General features: G+C 36.8%; 1 protein-coding gene across 6 annotated transcripts in view; it reads left to right on the top strand.

Annotated features, from left to right (window-relative positions):
* The window catches only part of DMXL1 (Dmx like 1), a 130297-nt gene that overhangs the window by 51837 nt on the left and 60805 nt on the right, over nucleotides 1-17655 (top strand). For all 6 annotated transcript variants that reach the window (XR_014147278.1, XM_081827204.1, XM_081827203.1 and 3 more), the window contains exons 18-26: nucleotides 2065-3750; nucleotides 4632-4739; nucleotides 6588-6757; nucleotides 7505-7602; nucleotides 8618-8783; nucleotides 10142-10403; nucleotides 12419-13509; nucleotides 14087-14278; nucleotides 17026-17102. Coding sequence is in view for 5 of the 6 variants with exons in the window: in XM_081827204.1 (XP_081683330.1) it covers nucleotides 2065-3750; nucleotides 4632-4739; nucleotides 6588-6757; nucleotides 7505-7602; nucleotides 8618-8783; nucleotides 10142-10403; nucleotides 12419-13509; nucleotides 14087-14278; nucleotides 17026-17102 (3850 nt within the window). In the remaining variant the exon portion in view is untranslated. The remainder of the gene's footprint in view (nucleotides 1-2064; nucleotides 3751-4631; nucleotides 4740-6587; nucleotides 6758-7504; nucleotides 7603-8617; nucleotides 8784-10141; nucleotides 10404-12418; nucleotides 13510-14086; nucleotides 14279-17025; nucleotides 17103-17655) is intronic.

Genomic DNA, 17655 nt, shown 5'->3' with positions numbered 1-17655 from the left:
TTGATTTTGACAGGGGTTCTCTGTGCCTCCTGGATTTTGATGCCTGTTTCCTTCCCCAAATTAGGGAAGTTCTCTGCAATAATTTGCTCCAATATACCTTCTGCCCCTCTCTCTCTTTCTTCTTCTTCTGGGATCCCAATTATTCTAATGTTGTTTCGTCTTATGGTATCGCTTATCTCTCGAATTCTGCCCTCGTGATCCAGTAGTTGTTTATCTCTCTTTTTCTCAGCTTCTTTATTTTCCTTCATTTGGTCTTCTATCTCACTGATTCTCTCTTCTGCCTCATTTATCCTAGCAGTTAGTGCCCCTGTTTTTTATTGTACCTCATTAAGAGCCTTTTTGATTTCGACTTGGTTAGATTTTAGTTCTTTTATTTCTCCAGAAAGTGTTTCTCTAATAACTTCCATGTTTTTTTCAAGCCCAGCTAGTATCTTTAAAATCATCATTCTGAACTCCAGATCCGACATCGTACTAATGTCCTTATTGAGTAGATCCCTGGCAGTCGGTACTGCCTCTTGTTCTTTTTGTTGAGGTGATTTTTTCCATCTTGTCATTTTGTCCAGAGAATAGATAAATGAGAGAATAAAATGCTAACAGGGTAACAACGTCCCCAGAAAATATACTCTAAACAAATCAGAAAAGACCTGAAACCGGGGGAAAAGAAAGGGGCCGGAGCTGGGGTATTAACAGTGTTCTGGTAACTTTTAATTCTGCCTCTTTGTATATTTTACTAATAGAGGCATCAGTGCAAGGAAAGTTAAAGTTTGAAAAAGAATGATGTTTGCATTGACACAATTTTCAGAGCTGTTCCCTTAGCCAGAATAGTATGATCTTCACTGCTGAACTCCAGTTAAAACATATGGCAAATATAAGAGAAATATTTCTAGAAACAGTCCTCTTACTTAACTTTGGCCCAAGTTGAGTTTGGCAGAAGAAGAGGAGTTCTAGGGAAAGAGAAGAAATACGTTTTGTTTGGCAAAAACAGCATACAGTAAATGGTAGTCTTAAGAACTTTGTTTTTAATCACGACTCTGCAGCAGGTAAACCTGCTAGTCTCTTTTCAGCTCAGAGATACCAGTGGACAATGCTCACTGTGTCCTTCTGCAACACTGCTATACTCCTTGAGGACTTTTAAAAAAAACTTCATTAAAATTATGTTGAAATGCTTTTAAAATATGGTAAATGTCCTAGATAACATTTATATATTATGTCCCTATATAACATTTATATATTATAATTAGTAGTTTATATTTAATAATTTGGAACAGGGGTTGGCAGACTATGGGCCATCTACCTGTTTTGTAAATACATTTGATTGAACCTTGCCACACCTGTGGATGACTCTTGGGTATACCTGCTTTTGCTCTGCAGTGGCAGGGTGGAAGAGTTGCAGCAGAGACTCTGTGGCTAGCAAGGCCTCAAATAGTCACTACTATCTTAAAGGAGAAGAAAGCTTGCTGATGGTTTAGGAAGTTAAGAGTATATAGTTACATTAAGGACAGCAAATGTTTTGTCTCACTTAGGAATCTTAGCAGTATCAGTAGAATCAAATACCCCTCAGTTATGGAGGGCCCATTTAGTACATAGGTAAGCGTGGGCTGCACACAAAATAGTAAAAACACTGAAGAGGAGGAGCCAATAAATGTTGACACAGTTTTTAAAATGTATTGGTATCTTTAAAATGCAATTTATAAGAATTGGGTGAAAAGAATGCTGGTCTGAGAACCAGGACTAGAATTCAGGTTTTCTAATTCTGTCTTATTCTAGCTGTTTGATTTAGTGTAAGATACTACACACATTTGGTCAAGGGTCCTTACCTATAAAATGTAGGAATTGAAGTTACCTCAGAGTTCTCTTTCAGCTCTAGATTTTGGTAATATTTCCCTTTTTGTATACCTTTTTGATGTCATTAAAAGCTTTTTACTGATCTTGTTGACTCTTAAACTAAATGTAGGCTGTCTTGTTAACAACAGTAGTTGATCCAAAGACCAAAACCTTTGGTGCATGAAAACAGAAATATTTAACCAACTTTGACATTTTGTTAATAGATTATTTTTATTTTAGGCCATCTGAGTTCTTCTTCCATATATCCTATGTGCAGTGCTCCTTATTTATTGGCAACTTCATGTTCAGATGAGAAAGTAAGATTCTGGAGATGCAGAGTAACAGATGGAGAATCTGACACATCAAAGAACGGAAAAATGGATCTTGTATACATTTGGGAAGAATGGCCATTACTTATCGAAGATGGACTTCATAGCAATAGTAGTATAACCGTCCCTGGGAGGCCTATAGAAGTTAGCTGTGCACATACAAATCGGTTCGCAGTAGCGTACAAGCAGCCTGCATCTAATAGTAGGTCTTCTCAGGACTTCCTGATGCACGTCAGTATTTTTGAATGTGAGTCTACAGGAGGTTCATGTTGGGTCCTTGAACAGACGATTCATTTAGATGAATTGAATACAGTGTTAGATTCTGGTATTAGTATCGATAGCAATTTAGTGGCTTATAATAAACAAGAGGTGTATTTATCCAGTAAAGAGAGTATCACATCAAACACAAAGCATTTAGTTCACTTAGATTGGATGTCTAGAGAAGATGGTTCTCATATCCTCACTGTAGGAATTGGATCAAAACTTTTTATGTATGGACCCCTGGCTGGCAAGGTACAAGAACAGGCTGGTAAGGAAAGCCTAGGCTTTCCTCTCTGGGAAAGCACTAAAGCTGTGCCTCTTTCTAAATTTGTCCTCTTAAGAAGTATGGACTTGGTTTCTTCTGTGGAAGGCTCTCCACCTTTTCCTGTTTCTTTATCCTGGGTCCGGGATGGCATCCTGGTGGTGGGAATGGATTGTGAAATGCATGTATATTCCCAGTGGCAGCCATCTTCTAAACAGGAACCTGTTACAACAGATTCGTACAATGGGAGCACTCCATCTATAATAAGTTTAATAAAACAGAGCAACTCATCAAGTTCTGGATTACATCCTCCAAAGAAAACTCTGACTCGATCCATGACCAGTCTTGCACAGAAAATCTGTGGAAAGAAAACTGCCTTCGATCCTTCTGTGGATACAGAAGATTCAGGTCTTTTTGAAGCAGCTCATGTTCTTTCCCCAACTCTACCTCAGTACCATCCCTTGCAGCTTTTGGAACTCATGGACCTTGGCAAAGTTCGGAGAGCAAAGGCCATCTTGTCTCACCTTGTCAAGTGCATCGCTGGGGAGGTTGTGGCGCTGAATGAAGCTGAATCCAATCACGAGCGCCGCCTTCGGTCTCTCACTATCAGTGCTAGCGGAAGCACTACCAGAGACCCCCAGGCTTTCAACAAAAGTGAAAATACGGATTACACAGAAATAGATTCTGTCCCTCCACTTCCCTTATACGCCTTACTTGCGGCAGATGATGATAGCTGCTACTCATCTTTAGAGAAGTCTAGTAATCAGAGTACCTTAAATAACTCAAACCAGTTGTCAAAAGAAAGTTATGATGAGCTTTTTCAGATCCCAACTTTAATGACTGATCATCAAGTGGTAGAGACAGATGAGGAAAATACCAAGCCCAGGGTCATTGACCTTTCGCAGTACAGTCCAACTTACTTTGGTCCTGAGCATGCTCAGGTTCTTTCTGGCCACTTACTTCATTCCAGTTTACCAGGACTCAGCCGGATGGAGCAGATGTCTCTGATGGCCTTAGCAGATACAATTGCAACTACCAGCACTGATATCGGGGAGAGCAGAGACAGAAGCCAAGGTAAAACTAAACTGGGGACAGGATTGGAGGAGAAACTGATAATAAGTTTACTTACTTACACAGAAAATAATCTTAAGTAATTTTTATAAAAATTATGCCCAGGAAGGTTTTTTTTAATCATTATTGTTCCTTTCCCAGTATATATAAAGTTTAACTTTAATATATGCTATTTATCCCATAAATCATAGTACTTTGAGAAAGTATGCAGAGATTCATTATGCCAGTCATTTTTACCTAATTGCTCAATAATAGTAAAGATCCAACTGAATCCTTTGGAGTTTGGCAAAAGTTAACATTTTTATTAACTAATCACTTTAGATACCTGAAAATAAAAGGTGCTTTCTGCTTTACTTTTACTCATGTTGTAATCACTATTTACTTGGTTTTTAAAATATTGAGGTTTTTTTTTTTTTAATTAGCACTGATGTATATACTCCTACCTAGAATAGCAAAAATATAAGGATATTAAAATTAGGTCTTTTCCTCACCCAGAGAGCATTTTTTTCCTCTTAATCTCCTGAGTTATATATAAAAATAAAAAATTGAATGTAGAATTTCCATCATATCTCAATAAGATCTGAAATTAATAAGTCCAGCTTTGTGCATAGATCAGTAGGATGCACCCCTTGAACTACGCTTGAAAGGAACATACACAACTATTCTTTCCCATATTAGCAGCAGATTATTGGGATGGGTCTAGGACTTGAATCAACACGGAAGATACTTTATACTCCACAGTGAAGGTTAAACTATTTTAAAATTTAGTCACATTTTGATTTAAATAAGATCAGATCTTAATAACATTTACTTGGATTTTGCTAATGAACTGGTTTTCTTATAAATACAAATAAGTAAATACTTTTTGTTTTGTTTTTTTTTAGGTGGAGAAACTCTTGATGAATGTGGCTTAAAATTTCTTTTGGCTGTTCGACTTCATACTTTCCTTACAACTTCCCTTCCAGCTTATCGAGCTCAGCTCCTTCACCAAGGTAATTTTAGCAGTAATCTACTAAAAAGAATGGGAGTAAAAGTAGAGAGGCTGGAGCACATTTGTTTGTTTTTGCCCAGATTTGATAACAATGACAAATTTGACACATTCTAAGTTTCCTTAACTTACTTGTAAAAATACTTATTTCCACTTAATTTTCTTTGCTTAAAATACTGGAATTTTTTTGGTAGATGGAAAGAGTTAATGAAGAAATGGATATTGGGCAGTTGGATATTCTGTGTTACATTTTTAAATGCATCATACGTTAAAGGCCAATTAATACTGTTTTATTCTCTTTAACTTCTTTAGGTTATCTTCTTTCTCCTGTTTGACATTTATTGAAGTTCAGTTTTTACCCAAAATTTGAGTAACATTTTTGTTACAGAAATATATTTAATTTCTAATGGTCTTACAGAGTAGAGACATTGAAAGTAAAAATTCACTTCCCCAAACTACTCATTAACGTGTATTTCAGGTATTAGTTTAGTAACCTTTCAGATACTCTTATGTAGTTAGTCAGGACTCAAAGTAACAAATAACTGTACTGAAATTTAAGGTAACTTAAAACAGGGTATTTCTTGGGTTAGGGTTAGTGCCCAGGAAGTTCGGAGGTAGAGCTGCATTCCAGCATTATTGGGTCTGTAGGTTTAAATAGTGTTATTGGGACTCCACAGGTTAGCCTCTGCTCATTGGTGTCTGTCTGTTGCTCTCTCTTTTCCTTTCTGTCTTTCTGTTTCCTCCTTACCTTCATTTTGTATATAGCTTTGGAAAAGTAAAGCTTAAAATTCTAAGTCAAAGTGTTTATTTATGAAACATTATTGAACTTGGTTGAGAGATAATAGGAATATAAAAATGTTTAGAATAGCAGTCCATTCACTGCATATGTGTTTTTCTTTTTTTTAAATTTCTGTTTCTTTCCAAAGACTTGGGTATAGTGAACACTTCATATTCCTTGGCATTTGATACTAGGTTTAAATGTGAGTCCATATATGTCAAAGCCACATCTTATAATTAAGCATGTACTTCACCCAGAAATACTATACAGAACATACTCTGAAGAGACAAAATAGAAGCTCAACAAGAAATACCACATGTACTGGCCAGTAGGTTGAGAGAATAGGTGATGTAAATGATGCTGTTTAAATAGAAAAGTATCTAACATACTAGTTACCAGGTACGGTACTCTTCTAAATGCTTTAACTATAGTATTTTAATCCTCACAACAAGGTAATAAGGTAGTGCCATGATTGTTCACGTTTTATAAATGAGGAAAATTGAAGAATCAAGAGACTAAGTAACTTGCCCACAGTTCTATAGTTAGGGTTGGAGCTGGGCTTATTGTATACATTCTGACTCTGGAGTCTGCAGTCTTAAGTTCTGTTCAGCACGCTCTCCCGTCTACTTGATGCTTTTTTAATCCCATGGAGTTAAATCCACAAAAACAAACATTGACCAAAGGACTGTGAGAGTCAGCAATGAAGAACAATCATTTCAGCATAGAATAAAGCTTTACATGTTTCTCATTTTCTAAGGAAAGATCGTGGGTAATAGCTAGAGAACAAAAATAATCACAGTAGCATTTGCCATACAGCGTTTTTTAATCTTTTAAAAAATATGTTTTAATTATAGAAAATATATGCTTATTGTAGAAAACAATGAAGTGATAAAGTTGTTAGGAGAAGCAAGGAAAAAAAACCCATATTCCCTCCAACCTTAACTACTTAGTTGTAACTCTGTGAGTCTCATGAAAGTTTAGACATTTTTATGGCAAATATGGAACACACATTTCTGATAATTATTATATAAACATTTATATTTCTTATAAACATTATTTTTGACACTTCTTCAGGCCTGTCTACTAGTCATTTTGCCTGGGCATTTCACTCAGTAGCAGAAGAAGAGCTGCTGAACATGTTGCCAGCCATGCAGAGAGATGATCCCACTTGGTCTGAACTGAGAGCCATGGGTGTGGGGTGGTGGGTCCGGAATACACGCACCTTACGCAAGTGCATAGAGAAGGTAAGTTGTGTTTTATTTTGGTATAAATATGAATTAGGGGCGCCTGGGTGGCTCAGTGGGTTAAGCGTCTGCCTTCAGCTCAGGTCATGATCCCAGGGTCCTGGATTTGAGTCCCGCGTCAAGTCGGGCTCCCTGTTCAGCAGGGAGCCTGCTTCTCCCTCTCCCTCTGCCTCTCCCCCTGCTTGTGCTCTAATTCTCTCCATCCCCCCCATCAAATAAATAAATAAAATCTTTAAAAAAATGAATTAGTATATTGAGTTTCTTTAAAGGACATTCCATATTTCCTGTTTCTCTTTTTTTAATTGAAGCAGTAAAATGCTTTTAAATAGCCATTATATTTCAAAATACCACACTAATACAGGTTTTTAATGTTTATATTCTAATTCTTAAATTGCTAGTTGACACATTTATTTAGTAGCGTGTGTCTGATTTTTACAAAATAATATGTGCATATCTTTGGAAAAATAAAATAATAATGAAGAGCTTGTAATGAAAAGCGTTGTCCTATGTTCCCACCTCTCTATGTCTTTGGAGGCCACCATGAATTACTTTTGAAATTATAAAAAATGTACGTATATCTGTGTATAATATGTGTTTGTGTGTGTGTATGTACATCTGTGCATTAGTGTACATATTTTCTAAATTTATTGAACATTTAAATAAAGTGTGCTAGTCTTCAGTGTGAAATTATTTTGTTCATTTAAAAATTGTTTCTGTGAAATTTTGACCAATATTTTCTAATTGTAGGTAGCCAAAGCAGCCTTTTATAGAAAGAATGATCCTTTAGATGCTGCCATTTTTTACCTTGCAATGAGAAAGAAAGCTGTGATTTGGGGATTATATAGGTAGGTGAGAAAACTATGCTTCAAAATGGGAAACTCCTCATGAGGAGTAAATGTATGAAGTAAAAGTAAAGATTTGTGGTTCTTGTTAAGTGTGATTCTTGTAGATTCTTATTTTTGCATTTAAGGAGAGATTCATAGGAAAGAAGCCCAGGTATTTTCCAGAGCAAAAGAATCTTGATGAGGTCACTTTAGTTTGTTTTCAGGTTTATCAGTCCAGAAGAACATTTTTTTTTGTTTATTTTAAGAACTTCCCATGATACTTCTATAGAACAAAGAACTAAACTAAAAACTTGCATCTGGAGTGGGGGAGATGAATCGGTGGTCTTGAACAGGCATCCAACCTCTGCCTTATTACGAGCTCATGGGCCGGGCCATCCCTCCAAACTACCCTCCTCCAGTGGTCCCTGACCTGACCTCATTCTTGAGCTAGGGTCGCTTGGAATTTTTCTCTTTCACTAGTTCTCAGCAAGACTTGATAAACATGATCACCAAAAATAGTTCGCCATTTATTTTGCATTCAGTTCCAGGTGATTCCATATGAATAGCAACCTTTGGGGGAAAATCGTGGGTACCAGTCAGTCTTCTAAGAGACTAGATCTTTTAGGATTGTTTTGAATGAGGACAAATTCCTTAGGTTTTGATTAGCAGTCATTATCAGGTGGGCATTGGGGGTGAAGGTGATTCATGAAGTTTAAATGGTAAAGTACCACACAAGTTAATATAAGTTACATATTTTGCATGGATTTAGACATAATTTCTTGAAGTACTGCTAAAGCAGTTTTCTTTATAGTTTGAAAGAAATTTTTTCAGTAGTCTCTGAGATTTATATGAAGAAGTAGATGTTTACTGTAAGTGTTCTTTTGCTCAGAAAAGAAGCAGATGTATAGTACTTGATGCACTGGCAAGTGTTTCTTTGGAGTCTTAACATTTAAATGGCTAACTTTGGTTAAAATTGGTTCTGATTGTGGAAACATTGTGTTCCAAAATTTTCATACATTTTTTTTTTTCTGTATAGATCCCAAAGAGACCCCAAGATGACACAGTTTTTTGGACACAATTTTGAGGATGAGAGATGGCGTAGAGCAGCTTTAAAGAATGCTTTTTCTTTGTTAGGCAAACAAAGATTTGAACATTCTGCAGCATTTTTTCTTTTAGCTGGTTGCCTCAGAGATGCAATTGAGGTAATGATGAAACTTTTTTAAAAAAGCATTGTCATCTTTTTAAGCTCTTTCTGTAGGTTCAATTTTTTATTTTTTAATTTCAGTTTAAGTATAGTGGAAATTATGTAAGGCTAAATACTTAGTAATATTAAACAGTGACTTTTAAAATTTTGCCATTTAGCTTGAATGGTACTTATACAGAGTGAAAATTAACCACATTATATTGGTTGGTAGAGATAGCTGATCTGACTTTTAAGAATATTTATGAATAGGTTAAAAAAACGTTTGTTCTATCAGTTTAAACATATGTGAATCTATATTTGGCTCTGTCTTAGTTGATGAACCGTAGCATATTTTTAACCGATTATTTTTCAGTAAACCTTAAAAAAATTAAAACATTTGAGGTATAACCTGTCTATCTCAAATTGCTCTTTTTAAAAATATGTATTTATTTGAGAGAGCGCACGCACGAGAGAGAGCAGGAGCAGAGGGGAGGGGCAGAGGGAGAAGGAGAAGAATCAGACTCCCTGCTGAGCAGGGAGCCCAACACAGGGCTCAATCCCAGGATCCTGGGATCATGACCTGAGCTGAAGGCAGCCGCTTAACTGACTGAGCCACCCAGACACCCCTCAAATTGCCCTTTTGCTTGGAGTTTCATACAAGTAATTCGAAACAGCTTTTTAATGAGGAAGGAAACCCTATATAGTCTGCTGAGATGGATGGGGAAGAGTAAAAGTTCAGGAAACAATGTCACGACTGACATTGAGCTTGGGTAGCTCAGTCGGTTAAGCGTCTCCCTTCAGCTCATTTCATGATCCCAAGGTCCTGGGTTTGAGTCCCCCATCACGTCAGGCTCCCTGCTTAGTGGGGAATCTGCTTTTCCCTCTCCCTCTGCCCCTCCTCCCTGCTCATGCTCTATCTCTCTCTCTCTCTCTCTCAAAAAAAAAAAAAAAAAAGCGTCCCACTCCTGATTTCAGTTCAGGCCATGATCTCAGGGTCTTGAGATTGAAAGCCAAGTCGGGCTCCAAGCTGTGAAGCCTGGTTAGGATTTTCTCTCCCTCTTCACCTACCCCTCTCCCTGCTATCTCTCTCTCTCAAAAAAAAAAAAAAAAAGGAAAAAAAGGAAATAAAATGTCATTTGAGTTGAATTTCTTGAGGGTTACTTAATATTTATAGGCTAATTCTTGTTGCAAGTAGGTATTTAGTAGCAGATAGATTTGCTAAAGCAAGCAGTATATGTTTTATTTGTTATTATCTTTGTTCACTTAGTTCAGATATCAGTGCCTTTTATTCATTGTAGTTATTAGTGAGTCAGTTGAGTTTATCTTAAAATGAAAGATGCCCCTGCTTATTTATGACCAGTAGTTCTTTTTTTGAAGGTATGTCTTGAGAAACTGAATGACATTCAATTGGCTCTTGTAATAGCAAGACTCTATGAGTCTGAATTTGATACATCTGCAACATACAAATCTATTTTATGTAAAAAAGTTTTGGGGATTGATTCTCCTGTCAATGAATTCAATTCACTGAACATAAATATGCATTATGATCCTTTTCTTCGGAGTATGGCATACTGGATTTTGGAAGATTATAGTGGTGCTCTGGAAACATTAATAAAGCAACCTGTCAGAGAGGATGATGGTAAGCTGCATTTCTAAGATATTAATAATAAAGAGTTATATTAGCATTTGCTGGGTACAGAACACACTGTTGGGTGCTAAAGGTAATACAAAGCAAGTTGAAAACATGGACTAAGACTTTAAGGTTTAGGTGGGAACATAAGAGTTATGTATGTGTTTATTTTTAGGTGGGGGGGATTCCTTTTTTCAGAAAAATCCTTTGAAAATCAAGAACTTTGGATTTTCTGTTTTTATAAAATCAATGTATTGAACATAAATATTATCAATGTTTGAGTATAAATTCTGGAGAAAATAGTGATGTAAGGGTGATTTTCTTAGGTGGAAGTTTGTGTATTTGCTAATCAGTTTTATAATTTTTGTAATAAAAATATTCAGTATAAAGAAAGTTGACTTAAGTGATATGATTAATTTTTTATAAGAGTGTAGTAGAGAATTTTTTATAATTTATTTTTTTGAGATCTACTTCTGCCTTTTGTTTTAGAAATCCCATTTGCTATAGCTTTTCTGGAGGTTAGTATAAAATGGAAATCTTTGTATAAATTATATAAAAATGATATGTGCTTTTCAGATATTTTTCCATAGGTAGAATTGAATTGGTTCTGATAGCTGGTATCATAGGTGTCCTATTATTGGCAGTACTAACTGGCAAAGATTTTAGTTCATGGCTTTTTACGTAGCATCATTTAATCAGGAAGTGTATCATGTGTCTCACTGTGAAAGACTTGTGAGAAAGCCATGTTCAGTTGGTCAAGTGCCCTGGCCATCTGAGCTCAAGATTTCTAAACCGGCTTCTCTGTGATGAAGGGGGGAAAGAAAAGGCCTTTTCTTGTCACATTTTTGTGCCTACACATATTCATGTAAAAAATGTATTTTGAGGGCGCCTGGGTGGCTCAGTTGGTTAAGCGACTGCCTTCAGCTCAGGTCATGATCCCACAGTCCTGGGATCGAGTCCCGCATCGGGCTCCCTGCTCTGCGGGGAGCCTGCTTCTCCCTCTCCCACTCCCCCTGCTTGTGTTCCCTCTCTCGTTGTGTCTCTCTCTGTCAAATAAATAAAATCTTTAAAAAAAAAAATAAATATATTTTGATTTGGAATTAATACACAATCACATACTTTTAGAGCCAATTAAATCTGTATTCTAGGAGAAAATTTTAAAAGGTAGTAGTGGTTTGGACCAGGATGATAGGAGTGGAGGCAGAGAAAAATGGTTGGATTCAGGTGGACTAGATAGGATTGGATATGGAATGTGAAGGGAATAGAGTCAATTTTGATAACTCCTCTAAGTTTTTAGGTTGAGGTAAATGATATGGGCAAGACCAAGAGCAAGTGTGGGGGAGTGTTGTTTTAGATAGAGAAGACTTCTCTGGTAAGGTGACCTCTGAGCAGAGACCTGAGTGTCATGAGGTCAGTGTAGCTAATTGGGTGAAGAGTGGTTTACTGTAAAGGCTCACTAAATAAAAAGGCTTTGAGGCAAGAATGTGTGCATGGAAATGGAAATGTAATGTAGGCATGTGGATATAGCAGTTTAGATTTACAGGGTAAAGTTGGGCCTGAAATAGATAATGCAAGTTATCGGTGTCTCGATGGTATGTGAAGCCATGGGACTGTTTGAGTTCACTCATGGAGGGTAGATAGAAGTCAAGCCTTGAGCTCTAGGACACTCTTAGCATTCTAAAGTGAGAGATGAGGAAGATTTAGCAAAGCAGACTGGGAAGGAATGTTGAGGGAAGTAGGAGAATAAGAACTAAGAGTGTGAAAGTGGGTGTTTTAAGTAATCTTATATTGTTACTTGAAGAGGTATGAAATCAGTATAACCTTTGTTTTTCTTTTGTGTTAAAACACTTTCATTACAAATATGTTCTTGTCTATTCATTGCTAGAATGCAATGTTCTCTTAGTGTATGTTCTCTTAGTAAAATGTTGTTGAAAGACCAGGTAGATAAAAGTGCCATGGTAGGGAAAAGGACTGCAGTACAACTCTTGAACTTTTCTTAGCTGATAGAGTGAATTTTTTTTCAGATCAAGTCATGATGTCAGCCTGTAATCCTGCAGTTTTTAATTTCTACAATTATCTAAGAACACATCCACTTTTGCTAAGACGTCATTTTGGATCATCTGATGTATTGTCCACACACATGAGTTTAACAGGAAAAAGCGGACTGGCAGGAACAATTAATTTAAGTGAAAGAAGATTATTTTTTACCACTGCCAGTGCTCATTTGAAAGCTGGCTGCCCTATGTTAGCTTTGGAAGTATTATCGAAGATGCCAAAAGTTATCAAGAAAACAAAACCTTTTTGCAGAACATCTAGCTTTTTGGATACTAGTAAAGACTGTTCTCCTTCTCCATTAAAATTGGATGCAAGGGAAGATAAGTCTTCTGCTATTGATTGGTCACAGTCACTAATGAATGGTTTTGGATCTTCTTCAGAAGGTTCCTCAGAGAAGCAGTCAAATTCCACTCTTTCTTTTGACTGGAGCCAACCAGGTGTTGTATTTCAGGATGACTCTTTAGAATTAAAATGGGACAGTGATAACGATGAAGAAGATGAGGATCTCCCTATTTCAATGAAAGAACTAAAACCTTTACAGAGAAAAATGGGGAAGAAAATAGATGAAACAAGTTCTAATTACACAGAATCTCTCAGCACACTAGATGAAAACGACATTTTAAGTCCATCAGAAGATATAATTGCAGTTCAATTAAAATTTAGAGCATGTTTAAAGATTCTTACAGTAGAACTTCGTACGTTATCTACTGGCTATGAAATAGATGGTGGAAAGTTGCGTTACCAGCTCTACCACTGGCTTGAAAAAGAGGTGATAGCTCTTCAGAGGACTTGTGACTATTGTTCAGATGGTGAAGACTTACAGCCTGCACTTGGTGAAAATGGAGATGAATTTGGATTAAATGGAGATGCTGAAGATTTGCTTCAGCAAACGAAAGTGAAACAACTGAGAGAAAATTTTCAGGAAAAAAGACAGTGGCTTTTGAAATATCAGTCACTCCTGAGGATGTTTCTGAGTTACTGCATACTTCATGGGTCCCATGGTGGCGGTCTTGCCTCTGTGAGAATGGAATTGATTTTGCTTTTACAAGAATCTCAGCAGGTATGTAACTTAGACGACGGCCAGTTGAAATAGTACACGTAGGAGAAACGGGTTTTGGTATTGTTCTTTTTGTCTTTAAATATTCAGATTTTTGGTTTTCTTCATTATGGTTGCTTTAAGGAATGCTCTTTTTTTATGGTGCTTTGTATTATGAATTTGTAGAGTTGTGTGTGTGTAACGGTTTCAGGATCCTTCAGCATCGGGCCCTGTGATCGGGTGAATTCATACTCTGAATTCTTTTTTTTTTTTTTTATTCTTATGTTAATTCCCATACATTACATCATTAGTTCTAGATAAAGTGTTCCATGATTCATTGTTCGTTCATACTCTGAATTCTTATCTGAGTGCTGGGGGAGCTGATGAGCTTCTCGTTAGGATAAGAGGGTATCGTCCCCTCATTCTTTAGTATATTTGGTGGAATGTTGACCTCCGCAGGTCCCATCTAACTCTGTACAAGTTTCTGTCATGCTTTTAATTTTGGGTTGTTTTAAAGGTTTTCCAAGAGGCCCCTGAATTAGTGAAGTAAGGCATTAACACTATAAATGGTTGGTTGACCTTTTTTCCCTTTGTTTTTAAGGAAACCTCAGAACCGCTCTTTCCCAGCCCGCTGTCAGAGCAGACCTCGGTGCCCCTCCTCTTTGCCTGCACAGCCAGTGCCAAGACAGTCGTTGCCAACCCGTTGCTGCATCTCAGTAACCTCACGCATGATATTCTGCACGCCGTCATAAACTTGGATTCACCACCCCATCCTGACATCCAGAGCAGCAGAGTAAGGACGCTGGGTTCATTCTTTAAAACTTAGCTGCGTGTTATGAGAAAACCGAAAGAAAAACGTAAAGCAGCACTTTTTAGAAGTAGTTTTAAATATCAGACTACGCACAGGAATTGTTACATTACCACTTACATGTTTTTTGATCAAAGAAAACTTGTGGTTGTAGGCCTGGCTCACCTCACGTTGTTCTTATCCCAGTAGGGTGTTTGAGTTTTTAATCACAGTGCTAGTTATTTAGTCTTATTTAGCCGCTTTATTAAGATAAGAGTAGTAGGTGTGTATACAGATACATGAGTGATTCTCTTAGTATTACACTTCGGCGAAAAGCTGATTGCCTTTTAGAAATAATTTTGGTGTAAAGTTATTAATATACAAATAAAGTTTTTTGTTAATATTAAAATATTAGATATTTTAAGGATAATGTGAAGTAATTTGCCCCTGTTGTTTCTCTAGGCCAGGCAGTGTTTTATTAATCAGCTACGGCAGAATCACCTGACATGCTTGTTAGACGTTTGGATTCTTAAGTTGACTCCAGACTTACTGAATCAGTGTGTGAGAGTGAGTCCTAAGAATATCTATTTTTAGGAAGTTTCTCAGGTGATTCTGATGCATAACTAATCATATAGTTAGATAATCATCCACATCATCTTGCCATCCATCACCACTATACTTTGTCATTAATATCACATTTCATCTTTCCTCTTTTTACTCTCCAAACATACTGAAATCCTTTAAAGTATGACCAACTTTGACTATTTCTCTTTTTTTTTTTTCCTTGAATAGTCTGTCATCTGGTTCTCGCCCACCTCACAGGCTGTGATATCACACCAGTTCGATATTCTCCTTGCCTAATGGTGGCTGCTCCTACAGTTTCACCCTCTTGGATAACCTTAACCTTTGTCATTTAATTTTGTCACTTTTCCTGTACTCTTCTGTAGTATAAATGCCCACATAGTGTGTTATACAGTAAGGAATTTAATTTCCTTCAGGTTGTGCACAATTTTAGTAATAAGCAGCTTTTGCTGCTTGAGAACTACGCCGAAACATTAGTATCTTCAAATGGCTGTCATTTATTTTGCTCATGATTCAGTGGGTTGGCTTCTCAGTTCTTATTTGGGCCAGCTGGACTGACCTCTGGATATTTTCATTTGTCTTTGACCAGCTAGTAGGCTGGCTGGATTCTGGATTAAGATGGCCGTATTTACATTTTTGGTGGTTGGCAGACTATTTCCAGGGCTGATAGTCGACTATCAAGCAAGCCTAAGTTCTCTAGAAAAACAGAACCAATAGGATGTGTGTATGTGTGTGTATAGAGCTCTGTTTTATAAGCAGTTGGCTCACATAATTACAGAGGCAGAGAAGTCCCAAATCGGCGGTCGTCAAGCTAAAGACCCAGGACCTATTGTGTAGTTCCAGTCTGGGTCTAGAGGCCTGAGAACCAGGAGAGCCAGTCGAGTGTAAGTTCTAGTCTGAAAGCCAGCAGGCTTGAGACCCCAAAAAAGCCAGTGTGTCTGTTCTAGCCCAAAGGCAGGAAAACACCACTATTCCAGCTCAGTGCAGCCACGCAGAAGTTCCTTTTTATAGCTTTATTGTTTTATTTCGGCCTTCAACTGATTGGATGAGGCCTACGCACATTAGGGAGGGCAGTCTTCCTTAGTCTTCCACTTCTATCAGTGTCATTTGCATCCCACGTCAGCCTTACAGATACACCCAGAATGTTTGGCCAAATGTCTGGACACCCCTTGGTCCAGTTAAGTTGATATTTAAAATTAACCATCATGCCTAGGTTATTTCACATAGAGGTTGCAGGGGTTTAAAAAGCAAGAGAATTTGCAAGCCCTTTCGAGGACTAGGTTCAGAAGTCACATATCATTTTGCCCTCTTGGTCAAAGCAAGTCCCAAGGCCAGTCTAGATTCAGTAAGTGGAGGTATAGACTCCACTTTTTATTGGAGAAGCTGGAAAATATTCTGATCATTTTTGTAATTTCCCATATTTGGACTTGCTGTCTTCATTTTTATGATATTCTTGATTTTAATTCATACCACACATCTTAATTGATAATTGAAGGGGAAATAGCAATTCTATTTTTATCTACATAGAAGAGTGTCATACTTCATGATTAGGTCAATAACCTAGTCTTTTAAATAGTCTAAGCTAGTTTACTTTCTGACCTGGGTTGTGCTTCTCAGACCTTCCTCTCTCATTGCTTGTCATGCCATGTTTAGAGACTTCTCTTTCTTGGTACAAATGTTTGCCCTTCAGTTGCTGTCTTTCAAGCCTTCTTTCTGTAAATAATTGCATTTTCTTTAGATTGCTTGTTTTCTCCAGTAGCTAGAATATGTGGTAGCATATGCTTCAATGACCTGTCCATAGGTAAACAGTCATTTCTCAGACTGAGCTTTTACATATTTTGGCTGAGGAAGAAGGTTGAAGTTTGGAGGTTTTTCTTTTAATACATGGCTTATGCACTACTGAATAGTGAACATCTGTTCCCATTTGTTCTTGAAATAGAAATTAGGTAGCAGGTGTGTGTTTTATGATTTCTGCCAATGGCCTTAGTGTTTTTAATTTGTCTGTAGTGTGATCTCTATAGGTATAAATGAGTGTTAAGGAAAAAAGGACATAGTTTCTAGGGACAAAATAGTTTTTCCATCTTTTTTATGTTGCTGAGTATAGTAGGTCTTGAAACAAGTTTGATTTTTTTAAAGTTATACTTAATTTTGTTTGTTTGTTTGTTTTTCAGGTATATGTAATGCATACTTTAGCAGCCTCACTTTCTGCTTGTATTTATCAGTGCCTTTGTGGTAGTCATAACTACAGGTAAATATCTTTTTGTGAAATTTAGGAATGTTCACGGTAACTGATGAGGTTCCAGAATTTGTGCGCTCTTGCTTTAGAAAAAACTGTTTATCAAGTCTAAATAACGCAAAAGTATTTGAAGTGATAAGTACTATTTTTCCATCTTTGAATTTTAGCTTCTGCCTTTATGGCAAATGAATGTTAAGTAGACCCTTGTCAGTGTAACTAATTTAGCTAACTTTTATTGATCACTGCCTAATGCCAGGCATTGTGATATGCACTGAGATAAGTTCTCCTTTCTTGTGGTCCGTCTAGTTGGAAAGAAACATGTGAGTTGGTAAGTGATATATATAACATGACATTACACTTAAGTGATAAGTACTGTAGTGTAGTTATATTATAGTTATTATAAACAATATTATATACTATAATATTATAATGTACTATATTGTATAATTATAATGTATATAATATAGTGAAAGGCTCAGGGAACACAAAGGAAGGAGTAATTGACTTGAAATTGGGAAAAAATTTACCAAAGAGTGATGTTTATGATTTGTCTCTTTTTTTTTTT

The sequence above is a fragment of the Leptonychotes weddellii genome, chromosome 7, assembly GCF_054177405.1.
Source record: "Leptonychotes weddellii isolate Sample4059 chromosome 7, ASM5417740v2, whole genome shotgun sequence".
Classification (NCBI taxonomy): Eukaryota; Metazoa; Chordata; class Mammalia; order Carnivora; family Phocidae; genus Leptonychotes; species Leptonychotes weddellii.
Note: the sequence above shows the minus strand (reverse complement) of the source record. Positions and strands in the feature narration are given on the sequence as shown.